This window comes from Petromyzon marinus, chromosome 31 (assembly GCF_048934315.1).
Source record: "Petromyzon marinus isolate PM22_M1 ecotype Great Lakes invasive population chromosome 31, UKy_Petmar_22M1.pri1.0, whole genome shotgun sequence".
Lineage (NCBI taxonomy): Eukaryota > Metazoa > Chordata > Hyperoartia > Petromyzontiformes > Petromyzontidae > Petromyzon > Petromyzon marinus.
The window spans coordinates 6274431-6294724 of record NC_133697.1 but is presented as its reverse complement, the minus strand read 5'-3'; the positions used below and the strand labels follow the sequence as shown (position 1 = coordinate 6294724).

Sequence of the window (20294 nt, the reverse complement as noted above, 5' to 3'; positions counted from 1 at the left end):
TTTTCTTGGAACGCATCTACAAGCGCATAAGGCGAGGGAAACCTGTATTTAATTTATTTGGCAAAATTTCCAGCTCCTCTGAGAATAAAATAAAATATCGGCTTGACTGCCGTGCGACGAACATCGCCCTCTGTGGCAGGCAGGCTGGGAAAGTTCCGTTCCCTGCTTTGCGACACCAGAGGTTACTTCAATGGGGTCTCAGAGGTAGCTCTCCGATATCCGCTTCAGCGGGGCCGTTCTCGACGCACGCGCCCTGCGAGATTTCCGAACGGGCTCATCATCTCGTGACGACTCGCACAGAAGGAGGAGAAGAAGAAGAATACAAATCCCAGTCCACACTTCGATAAGTTTCTACATCATGAACTTTAATTTAAAACAATAAAATCCAACTGCTGTGCAGTTCGCTGCCTCACCCCAAGTCGCTGTCACACAGTACCACAACTAAGTCACCCCGATATCTGTACAAGACAAAAGCAACGTAATCTTACAGCCGACGACTCCGCTATAGTCTTAAGAAAAAAATTGCAAGCGACAGCTATCAGTATTGATTCAAACGCCTTAGTGTTATAAGAATGCTTTCCTCCCAGTGGAAGTCCCGCGACTAGCCTATCAGCGAACATCACCCAGAATTCACCCTACCGACTTCGTCAGCATCTCGCACACCAAGCTATGGCTGAGCCCGGGAAGTGAGTGGATGAGCGACCACCATTGCATAACAGGTGTTATAGGTTTGATGGAAACGAGAGGTCTTTATTTACCCTTCTTTGGCAATAAAACGGGTGTCAAAATGTCCATGCACCACTTATATACCTATTGTAAGGCATCAAGTCTGCATTAACCACACACACACACGTGTGGCAAAACATGCATTGTCTTTGAAACTGATTGGCTTACCCCAGAGACAGCCTTCTTCAATGGCCTTGTCTCACCAGCAGCGTCAGACCAGAGAACGCCAAAAGGCGAGTTATCAAAGTTCCCAATCGCTCGGGTTGAGCGATTACATCTGTGCAGACTCGATGCCTTGCAATAAGTATCTAGGCAGGGCTGGATTATTGTTCTTGTAGGCCCTAGGCACTTATGTTTCGTAGGCCTTCAGTGATAACTTTCTACAGCTGGTACTGCTGCTGCTGCCCCGTATTACTACTACCGCCGCTGTAACTACTCCGCTTGATTGTGCGAAAAACACAATTTGAAGATGTTATGGCTCATTTTTCAATGAACAAAAATCTTTAAAAGTTCATCTCCGGGGTTAATTTTCTCTCACCTTATGAGAAACAAAAAGATTGACATTGACATGATTCTGCCTCTTAGGAATATACACTTGCTATACAAATATATTTATTCAAGAAGATATCTTGGTTATATTTTTGTTTATCATACAAACCAAAAAAAACCACGGGCAACATTTTTCGTTAGCCCTTTAGTTTTCGTACGCCCTAGGCACATCACCGACAGTTGCTGCTGTGCCTCTTGGATACTACGGCCTGGTATCTAAGCGGTGTTTGAACATCTTAACACCTCCTGTTTCATTGCCAGAAAGGGTAAAGCCTCTTTCTTATTTATTTTTTCACCATTTTGACACTGCCAAAAAAAAGGACCCATAGACATGTTCTCGGCTTCTGCGGAGATAACCACGAGCCCCTGGTTGCACGCTCCAATGCCTGTCTCGGTAACTAACCTGCCCTGTCCCACCACGCACGTGTCCCACCCACCACGACCTCCTTCCCTTCCTCCCCCTGCTGATCGCTATCAACAACACTTCATGTGCTATCGACGCGTCGATTTTCCCCAACGTCCACGCTGCTGACCCTATTACTCCTTGATAATGAAACTCATTCATTCGGTGATGCCGCGTTGGCCAATATAAACGATGTCTTCGAAAAATGAATGTATTATTAGGCGACATTTTTGGGCAATGAAGCAGGGGCCATCGCCCGAAACGTCGCCTGTTGTATTGTGTTTCTTTTAAGGTCACAGAGTGATTGACAAATATTAATTTATTTTCTAATTATTCTTCATAATGTCTGATAATCATCTCCAAGTGGATGTATTCAACGGCTAGTAGCTACGTTTTCTGGGTTCAGTTTCTTCTATAGGGTTTGATATACCTTTATTAATATATTCATCCGAAATCCAAATTATATTGTGTTGTATTATTATCATTGCGTAGATACCGTTAAATAACCTCTTGCCATAATTGGCAACGCAGACAATGACGACCGAAAAAACTACTTTAGTGATTTCTGAAACGTAACCCCCCTCCTCACCCTACATAACAAATTAAACAGTCCACCTCGACGTGTACGAGACATCCACCCCCCAGCTGTCAGATCGTACCATTACACTCATAGGTTTGCTTCACGTTTCAAGGTTAACTACCGCTTTCTTTAGTACTACTACTCACGGACGTATGGATAAAACTATACACGCGGAAAGAACCCCCCCCCAACTCCCCCGTATAATACAATAAAACGACCCAAGTTTGCATTATAATTGTGCAATTAAAAGCGAGCGTTATGATACACGTTATAGTTACATCATCATGGTTCCCTTGCAGCTCAAACTGGTTAGGAATACGCCACACGCACACACAAAAAGACGCAAACGGCTCTTCGCTTTCGCGACTCCGCGAAGCCAACGTCCTCAGTAAACACGGAACGTTGGCCCAACGTTGATCCAACCAAGTGGCCCAACGTTGCAAACTTACTGGGTCGCGGCTTTTAAGGATGCCACGTCGAAGCCCCGTTTATGAATGCGTTCGCGCATGAATATTGTACCCCGCATGCCGAAATTAAACCGATTTTCCCCGGAGGTGATGCTGCTGCTGTTGCTGCAGCAGCGTTGGCATCGGCACACAGGCGAGGTTATGGGCTCGATCCACGACCCTGACGCCTGTATTTGGAGTTTGCATGTTCTCCCCGTGGTCACGTGGATATTTCTTCGGGTTCTCCGGTTTTTCCTTCCACATTTAGAAACGTTCATTCGGAGTATTTGGCTCCTATAAATTTCCACGTTATAAGCCACTTCGCTGGGCGACCATTTGTGACCAGGTTGCTTCTGAAAAATGCCAAGAGCTCAGTGAGCCTTGCCTAGTATAATAAAAATATATATCGTTTAAGTTAACGCCAGCAGCACTCGCGTTTCAACACTTTGTGGCTTTACAGTGTTATAGAATAGGCGACGTTTCAGACAATTGGCCTTCTTCATAGCACGTACTATGAAGAAGGCATACCACATTTACAAACGTCGCACTCAAGATTGTAAATGTTGTGGCTTGGGCTCTTCAACACACCGGTGTGCTGTACTAGTGACGAGTTGGCCACGTTCTGTTTACGTGACAACCCTTACTAGTTGGCTGTGTCGGGTGGTGGTGGGTTTTAACGACACATTTATATATTTACGCGATGTAACCCCCAAAAATCCCCTCTATTATAGTGTTGTTATAGTCAGTTGTGCACCAGTGCCATCGCTGTAACAGCAGCATCACCGGCACGAAGTGGCGGTGTGTTTGTTTTTAAATCGCCGATTTGGATTCCGCGGTGTGTCATCAGTTCGCGCGTAACCCCGCAGCCAGCCGCTAGAGGCGCTACCATTCCCACTTTTTTCAAATTTTCTTGCTGTGGTTTTCACACCTGATGATGATTGCTTGTGTTGCAGTCGAAACGTCGTGATAATTTAATTGTTTTATATTTTATTATTTTATTGTTTCCCTTCTACGTGACTTTACCGAAAGAACCAAGAATAACAAATAATCTATTATATTAATCGTTCCGACCCGGGTTCTTAATTTCTCATGGGAACATTTTCCTGCACCTGCCCCAACCCCCCAGCCCCTCGTGGGGGATGGGGGGGAGGGACATCATTTTCTGGAACTGAGCCCCGGACGGCTCCGTCTGAATTTAATCCGTGATTCCCACCGCTCGCGTCTCCAAGAGCCGTTTGTGCTTTTTGGTAGCTAGAACGCCACACCACAGAGAAATATAAAAAAAAAAAAACGTTAAAACATTTACCCCGCGTGATTATTATATTAGTCTTTTAAAGTCACATTGAAATATGAAAAATAAACAACTGCAGTCCACCTCACCCCCACCAAGTTCACCCCGTGATGTTAATAGTCTACCCGTGATGATTACGATCGATGAATAGTCGATTACGATTAATCGATTGTAATAGACGGTTACGCCCACCACAACGGGCGTATCGTAGTGCGCGTGAGATCGATGATTCCCCACGAATGAAAATGAGTAACATGTGACTGTTCAGTGTTACATTTACAGTGATGGAACAAACGAGACAGACAATACAAACGAGACAATACAAACGAGACAGACAATACAAACGAGACAATACAAACGAGACAATACAAACGAGACAATTCAAACGAGCCAGACAATACAAAGAGGCAGACAATACAAACGAGACAATACAAACGAGACAATAAAAACGAGCCAGACAATACAAACGAGACAATACAAACGAGACAGACAATACAAACGAGGCAGACAATACAAACAAGACAATACAAACGAGACAGACAATACAAACGAGACAATACAAACGAGCCAGACAATACAAACGAGGCAGACAATACAAACGAGACAGACAATACAAATGCGCCAGCCAATACAAACGAGCCAGACAATACAAACGAGACAGACAATACAAACGAGGCAGACAATACAAACGAGACAGACAATACAAACGAGACAGACAATACAAACGAGACAATACAAACGAGACAATACAAACGAGCCAGACAATACAAACGAGGCAGACAATACAAACGACACAATACAAACGAGACAATAAAAACGAGCCAGACAATACAAACGAGACAATACAAACGAGACAGACAATACAAACGAGGCAGACAATACAAACGAGACAATACAAACGAGACAGACAATACAAACGAGACAATACAAACGAGCCAGACAATACAAACGAGGTAGACAATACAAACGAGACAGACAATACAAATGCGCCAGCCAATACAAACGAGCCAGACAATACAAACGAGACAGACAATACAAACGAGGCAGACAATACAAACGAGACAGACAATACAAACGAGGCAGACAATACAAACGAGACAGAACAATACAAACGACACAGAACAATATAAACGAGACAGAACAATACAAACGAGACAGACAATACACACGAGACAAACAATACAAACGAGACAGACGAAACAAGATACTACGGATGAGACGAATAATCGAATCAAAACCAAATCGTTCCATGCCTAATGTCGACAAATGATCACAGTTTGAATTTTAGTTCCCGGCACACCACATCCAGTACTGTGTACATATTGCTGTGGCTGTGACTAGTAGTAGCCGGAGAAATGGGGCGCCACGATGGGGAGATGTTAACTACTTCACCTGGTATACAGGAGGTCGTGGGTTCGACCTCGACCCTGACGCCTGTAAATTTGGAGTTTGCGTGTCTCTCTCCCCGTGGTCGCGTGGATTTTTCTCCGAGTCCTCCGGTTTTTCCCCTCCGTATTTAGAATCAACGTGCCTTCAGAGTATTTGGCTGCTATAAATGTCCACGTGACGAGCCACTTCGTTGGGCTATCATTTGTGGCCAGGTCGCTTCGGAAAAAGAGCCGTACAGCTCAGTGGGGCTTTACCCAGTAAAGTAAAAACTTTTAGTTTTTGAAAACATGCGGTGAGAAATGAAGCCGCGTGTGTATGCGTTTAAGTACATAAGCGTGTGTATGTATACGCATGTACGCGCGCGCACGGAAACTATGCGCACGTGTTCGTGTAGTCCATGAGTGCGTCATATGCGTGGAGTGGTGGCGCAGTGGTTAGGGCACTGCGCTACGAATCCGGCGGCCCGAGTTCGGCTCCAATAACAGTGAAGAATATTTTAACCCGGTCCTGGGCCTTCACTTAGGTCGCCTTAAATGAGTACCTGGCGCGGTGTGTAAACATCACAAAGGCTGCCGTGCGTGGTTATAGCCACACTATTGCCTTGTGTGCCGTGCTGGCCTTCACAGGTGGCAGCCCACAGCGCTTGCCCCAATAGTCTGTTCAGGCTACACAGGGGATCTTTGTCTCTGTTTATTCGTCGCGTGTGTCTGTGGGGGAGCAGTCGATCAGTGGTCAGCGCACAGCGTGACGAACCCGGTGATTCCCGCTCACGGCCGACATCAGTGGTGAATATCTGAACCCAATCCTGGGCCTTCCCTTAGCTCGGCACAGCCTTGAATTAGTACCTGGTGCAATATGTAAAAAAAAAAATCAGCACTGGGGCAGACAAAGGCGGCTGGTCGTGGCGCTTGCCATGCCAGTCCCTCGTGTGCAGTACCAGCTACCAGCCCTATCCCCAACAGCCTCTCTCCGGCTATAGAGGGGTTGTGTGTTTGGGTACGCAGCACTACGTATGCAGGTATGTATGTGTTTGTACGCACGTAGTGTAGAGGTCAGCGCGCTGCGCTACAAACCCAGTGGCCCGAGTTCGATTCCCGCTCACAGCCAACACCTGTGACGATTATCTGAACCGGTCCTGGGCCTCGGCCCGAGGTCGACTCAGCCACAAATGAGGACCTGCTGTGGTGTGTAAACATCGCCACTAGGGAGAGAAAAGGGCGACCGGGAGTGGTGCTGGCCACCCACCCCCGTCGTGTGCCACAGTGCCGGCCTTCATAGGTGCTCGCTAACAGCACTTGCCCCAACAAGTCTGTTCAGGCTATACGGGGGCTCTTTGTCCTTGTGTCTTTGCACGTACTGTGTGCCCGCGTGCACACTCGCGACACACACCGCTACACGCTGCAGTCTGGCGCTAGCGACACCGACGAGGGCGACTCTGCCGACACGCAGCTCGGCGCGACGGAACATCCACCGTCACCGCCGCCGTCGCCGCCGCCGTCACCGCCGCCGCCGTCGCGGCCGTGAGCGGCGTCCCTCGCCGGTTTGTGGAGGCCCCCGACCGCGGCGTACCGCTCGGCGAGCCCCTCCAGGGCCGATATGATCTGGTCGAGCCCCCACAGGTAGCCGTCCTCGCGGTTGCCCTCGCTCCACGCGTCGCGGTGGCTCAGGGTCTGGCCCGCGGGCAGCGGCGTCGTCTTGCCGAAGTCGATCATCCACACGCCGGCGCGCCCGCACCCGTCGTGCACGAAGAGCAGCGAGCTGCCGATCACCTGGGACGCGCGCACGCGTAGAACACAATGGAGCCTTGACAGACGGCCGGGGTCAAGTGCTGTTCGCGAGCAGCGCCTATGGGGGCCGGCGATGTGGCACGCGAAGGGGTGGGTGGCCAGCACCACGCCCGGCCGCCTTCGTCTCCCCAGCGGCGGCGATGCTTTTACACACCGCGCCGGGTGCTCATTTGAGTCCGCATAGTGGAGGCGCAGGACCGGTTCAGACAATCGTCACCGGTGATGTTGGCCGTGAGCGTCAATCGAACTCGGGTCGCCGGGTTCGTAGCGCAGCCCGCTGACCGCTACACTACCGCTCCCCACGCACGTACACACACAACAGCTTTATTCATGGCCTTGTCTCACCAGTGTCAGACTAGAGAACAGCGTGCATTTGTTATCAGAGCATGCTTGTTTCCATGTTTTCTACAAGTGCATGCGGTTAATGTAGACTGGATGCCTTGCAAAAGGTATCTATTTGGTGGTTTGAACATCTTAAAACCTCGTGTTTTATTGGCGGAAAGGGTAAAACCTATGCTCTTATTGTTTCATAATTTCGAGACTGGCAAAAGAGGTGTCGTAGATAAATTAAAAAAACATACTCTTCCTTGGCTCCACAATTCGCTCACTCGCTCACCTCGTGCGTTTGGAAGAAAGGGGAGGCTTCCAGCGTGGCCTTCATTGCCTTCAGCCGGGCGAGGTATCGGATCTGAAGACACGAGCAGACAAAGATCCCCCCTTTCACCTTCAACAGACCGTGTGAACACACGCACGACCCAAGACAAAGATCCCCACTATAGCCTTAACAGACTGTAGGGGCAAGTGTTGTTAGCGAGCACCCTATGAAGGCCGGGACGGTACACGAGGGGGTGGGTGGCCAGCACCACGCCCGGCCACCTTTGTCTCCCCAGTGGCGATGTTTACACACCGCACAAGGTACTCGATTAAGGCTGAATCGACCAGGGGGAGGCACAGGACCGGTTCCGATATTCGTCACCGGCTGTTAGCGACCGTGAGAGGGAATCGAACTCAGGCTGCCGGGTTCGTAGTGCAAGCGCACTAACCGTTAGGCTATCTCTCTGAAGATCCACACAGTGTCCGGACACATACACTCAGTGACACTGCAGCACCAAGTCCGTTCAATAGGAATTCTAACTGTGTACGGTACTTGTACAGCTCTTTTTTTGTAAATCCACTGCATGGATGAGGTTCTCTCCGAGCCTGCGCTGGTCGTGGGTCTGTTATTTTACCCCTCTATTGAATGCGGTCAGCATTACCCTATAGACGATGGGAAAATGCAACAATTGATTGTGCAGCTTAGCACCGCAGCAGCCTATAACAACGCCTGTTACAAGCTTGCCACCCGTTAATCCATGCCGGCTGCTCATCCGTGCACTTGGCCAGGCTCAGACCCGCTCAGCTCTCGAGATGCAACAGAATCGGGGCACGTTTCTAGCGATTTGACCACGGGCCCTATGGGTTTAACCCGGCGGGGAAGTAGCAATTAGATTCTCAACCTCCTCCTGCTCCCCCACCTGCGATTAGATTTCAGTAATTGGTCAAAATTCACTTCGACAATATATATTTAAAAAAATGTACGCGAACTGAGGCCCGTATCTTAAAGATAATCAGAATATGTATTTACACTGGAGGAATCCGATGAGCTATAAAGCTCTGTTTTTCACAGATGTCCAGTCGGGGTGGGTAAGAACGTGATAACAACAAACAGTACAAACACACGGTAGGAGTGCAAAGTACAGGAAAGGTAAACAGATCACCCCAAAAAACAAAAAAAACATCCTGATCCTTCCAGGCAAAGCCCACTGAGGTGTCGACTTCTTTTTCAGAAGCGACCTGTCCACAAATGATAGCCGAACAAAGTGGCCCATCGTTTGGACATAGCAGCTAAATAATCTAAGTAAATCTAAATGCATGTTTCTAAAAGAAAAGAGTGAGAGAGTCCCTGCCTATAAACCAATCTGGCAGTTCATCAGAGCATTGAATCGAGCGTCACTGAATGTCACAACCGGCTGTTGCTTCAGCAGTCCTGAGTCGATGCAGCTGAAGTGATGCACTCCCCTAGACAGTGCCGGATCAAGCTAGTGCGGGGCCTGTAGCATATGTTGTTATAAAGGGACCCTTGTTTTTTTTAAACACACTAAATATTAAAAGCACAGTTTTTACTTGCATAGTAAAGTAAATGTATTTTTTCATTTGCTATACAGCCAGATAATACGACATAACCTCAAACAATAAAGTATGAAAGCTTTCGTGACTGCATAAAATTACTCATTGGTTTTTTTCGGTAAAGTCACGTATGTAGAAATACAATAAAATTATATTAAAACAAAAAAAAACAAAAAAACAATCACGACGTTTCGATCACAACGCAAGCGATCTTCATCAGGTGTCAAGAACAAATGACGGAGGTAAATACAACAAAAAGATGAGAGACGAGAATTCAACAAACCTGAAAAAACATTATGTGAAGCACATCCAGTCAGGCCAACAACCTCAAACACCCAGTCGTTCATAAAAGTCGAAGGCGGTATAGTACTGTAGTAATAGAGCAAGTGCAGAATCACTGAACCGGAATTGATAGCTTGAAAGCGTTTAGCGCGGGGCCCTAGAAAGTGCGGAGCCCGTAGCACGTGTAGCGACTTGTGCGACTCGGATAATCCGGCCCTGCCCCTAGAAGGCGGTGCGTGCGACTGATGCGCTCGCTGACACACACTGACGGACACTCGCAGTCTGCTCATCGAGAACATCGAATAATCGTGGCTGTGGCCACGTGGTGTCCAGCAGGGGGCAGTGCAGCAACGTTCATCGCTGAATGCTACAAGGTGGTCCAGATGTCTTGTGACCCCCCCCCCAACATTTAATTCATAAACTTAGTATTTCCAAAAAGTAAAGTTTATTTGAAACAGAAATGAATATGTAAGGGGGGGGGGGGGGTACTGTTAGGGGTCAATTCATTGGGTGGTCACAAGACATCTGGACCACCCCGTACAGCACTATGACCCAGCGTCCACGCTCACGCCCGCCTTCAGCAGCACGCACTGACCAAGCGCGGTGAAGTGTGGTCAGATAAATAATAAATAATCACGGACGACCGGCAGGCCACGTCAGCACACGCCCGAGCTCTGCGGTCCTCTACATGTCAAGGTATTCTTGGCCGATCAATACAAAAGTGTTCACGCCCGACGCGTGTGAGGGGGCAACACTCTATCCCATGCAGATGGCACAGGTGGAGTTATCACCACCACCTCGTGTGGCGAGCCACGGCATGGAACCTCATCGACGCCCAAATCATCGTTGTATAGGCAGAGGCGCAGACCCTGCAATTGCACGATCACCCCACTGCTGGCAGAGGGACACTCCGCTAGAGGTAGTACGCTGGTCAGACGTTTTGACACAGGTGGGAGTACCCACATTTTACCCCACCTGCCGATCGACGTACCCTGGTTTCGGCCGCGCCGGGAGATGGAACCATCGATGCGCGTAATCGTTGCACGCACAGCCACCACATGGGCCGACCACACCTCCGATTTAGCGCGTTTGTCTATGTACGGTGCGAAAGAAGTTCAACATGCAGACAGGCAGCTCACCTGAATGTTGACATTCTTTCCTATGAAGTCATCAAGGACATCCATCACCTGCTCCCGGGTTCTCGTTTTCTTGAAGTCCTGCTTGAGGAATCCGTCGCTTTTCTGATGAACAACAACGCGTGAACACACACATGAGCACACGCTTGAACGCGTGAATTCGAACACACATGAACACTCGCATGAACACAACAAACGAACACGCGCACGGACACACAGTAACACTTGACTATGCACATCAACACACAAACGTGAACACAACACGTGAACACAAAATCATGAACCTCGCGTGAACACAACACATGAACACGCGCATGAACACACAAGGACGCGCACAGTACTAGCATGCACGCACGCAAACGTATGCACGCACCTGCACGCGTACACACACACAAAGACAAAGATCCCCGTATAGACGTAACAGGCTCTTGCGGCGAGTGTTGTTAGCGAGCACCAATGAAGGCCGGCACGGGGGTGGGGGGGATGACCGACCGCCTTTGTCTCCCCAGTGGCGATGTTTACACACCGCACCAGGTTTCCACATTTAATGCCCAGTCGACAGACGTGCAATGCACACGCACGCGCGCGCGCGCGCGCCAAGACCTAACGAACACAAACATTACAATCCGCACACTCTAAAGTGGAACAACTTCGCTTTTCGCTGCTAAAGAATGTAACGCCTTAAAAAAAACACCCTATTCAATTGCAAGCACTTAAAACGTCTTAAAATACACACACACACGCGCACTTTTACATTTTTTCCCCAAATGATAAACACACGTAAGGAAAGTAAACCACACTACGACTGTCATCATCATAATCCACAACACACACACACAAAAAACAAACAACGCCACTAACCGGGCCCGTTTGGTCATTTAAATTTGAAACGTATTTCCTTATTTATTTTCAAAAAGGGGAAATTACTGACGTCATGGCATAAAAGGCACAACCATCGCTGTTGCGCTTTGCTTGAACCACCACCAAAGACAAAGTTCCCCCGCCTCGTACAGCCTCAGCACACTGTAGGGACAAGTGCTGTGAGCGAGCAGCACCTATGAATTCCGCTGTGGCGCACGAGGGGGTGGGTGGCCAGCACCGCACCCGGCCGCCTTTGTCTCCCCAGTGGCGATGTTTACACAACGCCACCAGGTGCTGTCCTCGTTTGAGGCTGAGTCGACCTAGGGGAGGCCCATAACCGGTTCAAGATAATCATCACGGGGTTCTTTGAGGCCGTAAACGAGAATCGAACTCGTTGCGCGTAGCCGGGTTCGCAGCGCGCTAACCACTGCGCTACCGCTCCTCCTCCCACCACCACCCACACAAGATCGCCTGGCCGGGCACCCTCCCCCTCTTCCGTCTAGCACCCCCCTCCTTCACCACCCCCACCGCCCCCCCCGTGGTATTTTCCACTGTGTGACCACAAACGTGGAACCCCGTGGCCTCGTATCTCTCCCACCTCCCTCCCCCGCTACACACCCAACTCCCACCCCTCCACCCTCCAGGCCCACCCCCGTGCACCCGAAGCCAACACACAGCATCGGGCCAGAGATTAAGTTTACAGGGCAAGCGTGGTGGCTGCAATAACTCAGATCCTTCTGGTCACGGTCGATTAGGAACGTGCTACTACTACACACACACACCCCCACCGGGCTTTGTGAACCTCAGCTGGCCTCGACCAGAGTTAATTTATTTTAGTTGTTCAGCATATATTTGGGAGGTTTTTTTTGCCGTTATGATGGGATTGTGATCAGGTTTTCTGGTGTCGACGTGGCCGTATTAAGTTTCGCGAGTGTTATGTTTGGACAGCGCCACACGTACGTTGGAGTCATGTCCGTATTATTGATTATTATTATCTCAAGACGCCGCGTGTAAACGCTTGTTGGGTGATGTTGACGACCAGTCACTGCCTAAGGCCCACTGAGCTATATAGCTATTTTCAGAAGCGACCTGGCCACGCATTATAGCTCAATGAAGAGGCTTATCATGGGGAAATATATAGCAGCGAAACACTCTTAACGAACGTTTCTAAATGTGAAGGGAAAAACCGGAGGACCCGGAGAAAAATCCACACGACCACAGGGAGAACATGCAAACTCAAAATATACAGGCGTCAGGGTTGGGGTCGAACCCACGACCTCCTGCATACCAGGCGAGATATTTACAGGAACATCTCGCCACATGGCGCCCCCGCGGGCACAAAATATAAAGATCACCCGTGTATCCTTAACAAACTGTTGGGGCAAGTGCTGTTAGTGAGCACCTATCAAGGCCAGCACGGCACACGAGGGAGTGGGTGGCCAGCACCACGCCTGGCTGCCGTTGTCTCCCGAGTGGCGATGTTTACACACCACACCAGGTACTCATTACAGTCGACACACACTCACTTTCCACTCAATTTATCAAAATATTCCAACTCCGAGAATGATCATGTGTCTGCTTTACTGCGAGTGCGACGAACATATCTCATTCCAGGGTCCTCCTCTAACTGCGAGGGCACCGCTCGCTTCATGATGCATATGCCAGGGCGCTGAGCGTCCCAAACGGACAACTCGCCGTCTCGTTCCGTGACGTGGATTGGAATAAAATTGGGCCAATAAAGAGACGAATAAAAACACAGGCACACACACACGCATGTGTGTGGCTCTATGAAGTGGAAGAACCGACAGAGTTCCCTCCACATCCCACTCGTGTGAGAGGGATGTGGTGACCCCTGCGTGACCCCTGCTTGCAGGGTTCATGCGGAGGTCACGGGGAGGGGAGGAGGGGGGTGGCCCCGAGGGAGATGCTTTCAGCACTTTGAGCATTGAAAGTGCCGAGCGACCTAGAATTGAGAGCAAGCTCTGGGTCTGCACCGGCGTTGAGAAGAGAGGTAGAGGCCTCGGTCAGCTAGCAGCGGTGCAGGTCCAGTGGCCCTGCACCGGGGCACCACAGGCCAGAGGGGCCCACAGGCCAGAGGGGCCCACGGGCTGGGCTACGAAGGGCGGTCCCCACTGGGACAGGGAAGGGCGAGGGGGGGCACATTTAATTCCTTCCACCAGGGCTGATGCCAACCACGCCATTCAACTGCTAAGCAACCCCTAAACCAGGCTCAAACTCCGCTTAGCTTGCGCAATGCAACAACAACAACAACAACCGGGAGATTCCCGCAGACAGATTGAAGGTGTAGAGAGCCAGCATGTGACCTTGATTAACCCCCCCCCCAACCTCGCCCCCCCCCCATATCTGGGTGGTGATTGCTACGTTGCTGCACATGACTGCTGCCTGTGATCCAGCAGCAGCGAGCGTTGGTGGATCACCACCGCACAGATGTTGTGGTGAAACTCCCTTCCCCCATGGGTGGGCGTCGAGGAGCCTGTTTCGTCAGAAGAAGGCAGCACAGCTAAAAACGTTGACTTCACCTGTTCAAGCCGTATGGGATAGAGTGTTTCCCCCTCGAAAAGCGTGCGTTTTCTCTGGGTGCTCCGGCTTTCCCCGACATGAAAAGCTGCATTAATTGGCTAACACCTTCACATATATATAGGACTGCAGAGCTTGGGAAATTGTTGGCGCCAGGTGCTCTTTGTCCACGAGAGCGAAGAGTGAATACTGTGTGCGGCAGTGATGGTGGCCCAGCGTTACGAGTTGACATCATTATCGCCATCATCACTACCAAACAAAAGACAAAGATCCCCCCTATAGCTTGAGCAGAATGTTAGGGCAAGTATTGTTAGTGAGTAGCACCTATGAATGCCGGAGGGGGTGGGTGGCCAGCGCCACGCCCGGCCGCCTTTGTCTCCCTTAGTGGCGATGTTTACACACCGCACTGGGTATTCATTTGTGGCTGAGTCGACCTAGATGTGGCCGAGGACCGGTTCAGATAATCATCACCGGTGTTGGTGGCCGTGAGCGGGAATCGAACTCGGGTCACCGGGTCCGTAGCGCAGCGCGCTAACCGCTGAACCACTGCTACACCACCCTTTGATAATAATTACATCATTATTATCAACGGCAACTTCTCCAATCATCATCACCACCACCAGCACATCACCATCATCATCACCTGATCATCACGCACCTTGATGCCCTCGATCCTGAAGCCGAGCGTGGCGGATGAGCTGATGGTCTCGCGCCACTGCATGTAGCGTGGCTTGGTGACGGCACGTTGAGTGTGCTCCTCCGCGGTGGGCGCTCCGGGCTCCACCGCCACCATCTTCTGGTACATGTCCTTGCGCAGCCGCGGCTTCTCCCGAGCGCGTGCCAGCTCCTCCTCCAGGTAGGTCCTGCGGTGGGAGTTGGGGGGGGGGGAGGAAGGGGGGGGGGGGTGGGAGCAGGCCGATGGGGTGGAGAGGAAAGAGGGTTGAGGAAGGGCAAAGAGGTTTCTCCCCCTTGATGATGCGTCGCGTCGCCACGCGGAGTCAGTGGGTGGGTCGCTGTTCAGCGCACGCGGTGCTGAAATCGTGGCGCCCAGCTCTGTCGTGGTGAAGAGCAGGCCTGGTGATGATGATGGATGGGCTGTTGACGATGGATGGGCTGCTGATGATGGATGGAGTACTGATGAACAGCGCTAATGATGTTGTGCAAAGTATTAGCACACCATTCCACACACACACACACAAAACAAAGACTAAGATCCCCCGTATAGCCTTCGCAGGCTGTTGGGCCAAGTGCTGTTAGCAAGCACCTATTAAGACCTTGAACGGCACACACACACACACACACCTATCCGCACACGCACGCACGGACCTCACTCCCATCTTGCAGTCCATGATGCAGGGCGCGTGGAAGTCGGTGAGCAGATCCTCCATCTGCACGTAGCGCACGCCGTCATTCTCCATCTCGCCCAGGTAGGCGGGCACGAACGGGCGCAGCGCGTCGCCCATGAGCAAGCGCAGGCACCGCTGCTCCCCCTCGCAGAAGCGCTTCAGGACCACGCCCTGCTGCTCCCCCGTCTTAAAGTTCCCTGCGTCCCACCAAAGCAACATCGTCAACATCGTCATCGTCGTCGTCGTCGTCGTCGTCATTCACTGCGGCCAGGAGGAGGTAGTGGGTGTCCTGAACGTGGGGTGTCCCAGCGGCGAGATGTTAACTCCCTCGCCTGGTATGCAGGAGCTCGTGGGTTCGATCCCGACCCTGACCCCTGCTGAATGTTTGTCGTTTGCATGTACTCTTTCTCTCTCTCTCTCTCTTTCTCTCTCTCTCCGCGGTCGCGTCGATTTTTTTCTGGGTCGCCTCCGGTTTTTCCCTCCACATTTAGAACCAACGTCACGCGGTAAGGATATGTGGCTGCTGTACATTTCCACAGGATAAGCTCAGTGGGCTTTACCTGGTCAAATAACATAGTTTTAGTTCAGGTTTATTTCCGTTTTAGTTCGGTTTTAGTGGCCGCCTGCGATCCTCCAGCACTGTGCAGGCAGCAGCGAGGGAGTGGTGGATCGCCGTATAGATGTTGAAGAACTCCATTGCCGGTGGGTAGGCGTCGAGCTGCCGTACCCTGGCTCGTCCCGGGAAGGCGGTACAGCAAAGCGTGGACTAATCTCGCATCTGTTTCCATCTGTACGGGGATAGAGTGTTGCCCCCTCGCGCATGGCGTGGGTTTCCTCCCACTTTGTATACACCCATTAATATGCCGATAATACGTTGATATGTAGAGGACTGCAGAGCTCGGGGAAATTGTTGCTAGCACCGGCTAATCGCGTGGCTGCCTTCTCAGCTTGTCTGTGGTTCATCGCGCCTCTGAGTCGTCCTCTTTCTCCTAGAGTGAGCTAATACTGCATGCGCACGCTGCAAGTTGAAATGAATATATCATGGTGTTGGCCACCCTACCCTGCTCGTGTGCCATGGCCGGCCTTCATAGGTTGCTCGCTAACAGCACTTGCCCCAACAGTCCGCGAAGGCTACATGGGGGATCTTTGTCTTTGGTTCCGTGTATCTCGGAGTGATGTCACGGGTGACTGGGGAGCAACCATCATCTCGCCACGCTTGAGTCGCCGGTCTCAAGCAATTGCCAGGCTTTATGGCGTAATCCGCTATCGCTGGCTAAAGCCAACACAGTTCTTGAAGAGCTCAGTGGAACGAAACGTCGGACACAGTGCCGAACTACGCGCAGAGAACAATGCGGAGCGACTCCTCACGGTGGGCGTCTGATCGAGCTGGACAGCGTGGGGGAGGCCGTCATCCAGCAGTGGATAGACTGAAGTGTCTCACATTCACATAGTTATACGATGCCTCTGACTTGATACTGTGAGTCCCACTGGTCTACAGCCCTTACCCATCCTCTGCCCCCCGCCTCCCGTCCCCAACATCGTGTCTCTCCACAACTCCACTCTCTCTCTCTCTGTCCCTCTCTCTCTGTATCCCTCTCTCTCTCTGTGTGTCTCTCTCTCTGTGTCTCTCTCTCTCTCTGTGTCTCTCTCTCTCTGTGTCCCTCTCACCTGCGTGGCCAGACAGCTGGATCCAGGGGTAGCGCTTCTTCAGAGCCACGATGAACGGCGTGCGGTGCATGATGCTCTGGATCCTCTTCCATGCCTTGTGCTGCACAGGGGGCGGGTGGGGGGGGCACGGTGTGTGGGAGCGGTGAGAGAGTGCGGGAGGGGTGAGAGAGTGCGGGAGAGAGTGCGGGAGGGAGGAAGGGTGTCCACGGTGAGGGTGTGTCAGAGTGTTAGGGTGTGGGGTGAAGAGGGAGAGGGTGAGGAGGGTGAGGAGGGAGAGGTTGTGTTTGGGAGAGGGGTGTGCAGGGGAAGGTATGGGGAGACACATGGGGAGACACGCGTGGTTATTGGGAGACGCCAAAGACAAGCGCATGCTCCTCTCAATCATCAAACTCCATCTGGAGCTCCCGCAGTAATCAGCCCATCAATCAGCACGTGTTAGATAGAGAACGGCCTGCGGAAGGAATGCTACAGAACTGCTTCGGAAGTGTCTTCAAGTTACCTCTTATCCACGCCGCTGAGGGCGCTGCACTTGCCCGCGCGCAAATCACGTGAAGGCCCATCGTCAAAAACACCATCATGATTTTTTATTTGAAGACAAAAAAAGTGTGCTGGGCTGGCCGGAGGGGCGGACGGACGATCACGTACAAAGGACATGTGGGTTGCTAGTCACATTTGTTTTTATCCCATTAAATTCGGTTAAAAACTTAATTTGCCTAAATTCCAGCTGTGAGAATTCAATATCGCTTTCTCTGTCACATGACGGACATCACTCTCTCTGGGCGGCAAGGCGGGTGGATAGTGCGTTGCCCTCTGCTGTGTGGAACAGAGGTCCCTTGAAGGCACACGTCCTCAGCGGTAGCCCTGTAATGTCCGCTTCCGCGGGGCATTCTCCAATGCGAAGACGCACACTGCCCTGCGGGTTGATTCTCCATCTCGTGACGGCGTGACACCAACAGCGCAATCGGATGAAATCGAGGTGAAATGACAACACGTATCGTATGCAAGTATCTAAGTTTAACTTCTTTCGCACCGTACGTAGCCAACCATGCTAATCGGAGATGCGGGGGGAAGGGCAACAAATTAAACGTGAAAAGCAGTTTTCAAGTGCAGAGTTGTCAATCTGCATTCGTGCCACGTGATCGAATTACGCTTCTAAGAAGATACAAACTGAGTGGAAATGCGGGGGTGGGGGAGCGGTGGAAGTGGCCGAGCCGTAGTGAATTTTCCGCTTTTGCTGCAGTGAAGTCATGCGCCGTGCACAAAGTAATCGCTCCCTCTCGTTCCGAACTCGACAAAGAGGAGAATGACCATAATAAAAAAAGTAAAAATTGTATATTAAACTCAACAAATGAAATAAGGAGAGAGGCCTCGCGGTTGTAACCGCGCGGCCGCCCTGGCTAACCACGCAAGCCGCACACCGTCCGCCTCGCGTCGTTGGCTTCGTTCCAGCCGGCCGGAGGTGCGCTGGCGTCTCGGTTCAACATTTTTTTGGTTGCCAAGTTCGAAAAAAAAAAACATTTGCAAATTGCCACACGGCAATATCCCCCCCCCAACCCCCCCAATCCCCCCTACCCACCCCACCCCGAGGCCGCTCTGCGCCGTGCTGCGCAGGGCCCGCGAGAGCGGCTCACAGGGCCCACGCGCGACCGACGATTCGGTATTGGTCGTCCCCCTGGGCCTCGACGGCCACGGGCAGCCCTCACGATTGGGCGCTGCCACGGTGGAGTTGTGCTCTCCGTGTCCGATACACGAAGGCGGCATCTGTGTGAGTGTGTAGAGGTGCGTGTGTGTGTACCGGCCTGTGTGCGTGTGTGTGTGTGGGGAGTAGTAGTGTAGTGGTTAGCGCGCCGCGCTATAAACCCGGCGACCCGGGTTCGATTCCTGCTCACGGCCAACACCGGTGACGATTATCTGAACCGGTCCCGGGCCTCCCCTAGGTCGACTCAACCTCAAATGAGTACCTGGTGCGGTGTGTAAACATCGCCACTGGGGAGACAAAGGCGATCGGGCGTGGTGCTGGCCACCCACCCCCTCGTGTAACTTTCCGGCCTTCATAGGTGCTCGCTAACAGCACTTGCCCCAACAGTATGTTAAAGGCTACACGGTGGGATCTTTGTCTTTGTGTGTACCCTGTGACTCACTACAGGCAAATTTACCACGGACAGCTCTCAGCGATTTGAATATGAATTTAAAAAAACAATCCTCGCCTCTGACTTTCTCAACTCAGCCCTAGCCCGTGGCTAGGAGTGGCGGTTCCTGGCTCCAGGTGGAGGAGTTGACAAACCCCCACTGGGCGTCACAGTCTCAGGGGGAATGACGCAAGGTGGTGGGGCTCGTTGACGAAATTCAACGCCCTACCAGTGGCTCCTCGCGTCGAGCCCCCCCGTAGACTTACACAGAGACACATAGACTTACACAGAGACTCATAGACTGACGCAGAGACCCGTAGACTTACACAGAGTCCTATAAACTCACACAGAGAGCCATAGACTGACACTGTGAGTCTATGGGCCTCTATGTAAATCTCTGGATCTTTGTGTGAGTCTACAGGTCTCTGCGTCAGTCTATCGGTCTCCGAGCCATAGACTGATGCAGAGACCCGAAGACTCACACAGAGATTTACATAGAGACCCACGGACTGGCATGGACCCATAAATTCACGTCGAGACGCTTAGACGTACATAACGACCTACAAACTCAAACTCACGTAGAGATCCATAGACTGGCATAAGAGAGCCCTGCACTGGTGCATCATCTTCCAATTGTCAATTAACCACGGCACCACCACCACGCCTCACTTGATTACGTACACACAACAGCCGTCATTCACCCACGAAGTGATGGTGTGGTCATCACGGCGCTTGTGCCAGGCTAGGTGCACGAAGCACGCGCTCACGGAGAGACGCACACTCACGTGCGCCGTGATGTCCGGTGATATACTTGTAAAGTTTCATCATCATCATCATCCATGATCAATCCACTCCTGGATGAACGCCTCCCCACCACCATCATCATCAGTACAATCCAGCGCCAGCTCTCTCGCGACCCCGCGATTGTTCAATCCACCGGCTGCTGCTGCACGCGAGCCGATCTCATCACTCCATCTCCGCGGTGGAGGTGCTCCTC

At 51.4% G+C, this 20294-nt stretch overlaps 1 protein-coding gene across 2 annotated transcripts in view; it reads right to left on the bottom strand.

The window, feature by feature from the left end:
* Positions 1-344: 344 nt before the first annotated feature.
* Positions 345-20294, bottom strand: part of LOC116947722 (uncharacterized) — a 39590-nt gene continuing 19640 nt past the window's right edge. Inside the window, exons 2-7 of one of the 2 annotated variants that reach the window (XM_032963760.2) lie at positions 17169-17268; positions 15481-15697; positions 14798-15017; positions 10759-10860; positions 7788-7859; positions 345-7153 (exon numbers count right to left, since the gene is read on the bottom strand). In XM_032963760.2, the coding sequence (XP_032819651.1) occupies positions 6776-7153; positions 7788-7859; positions 10759-10860; positions 14798-15017; positions 15481-15697; positions 17169-17268 (1089 nt within the window). In that variant the 3' untranslated portion in view covers positions 345-6775. The remainder of the gene's footprint in view (positions 7154-7787; positions 7860-10758; positions 10861-14797; positions 15018-15480; positions 15698-17168; positions 17269-20294) is intronic. The other variant, XM_032963761.2, reaches the window with a different exon arrangement.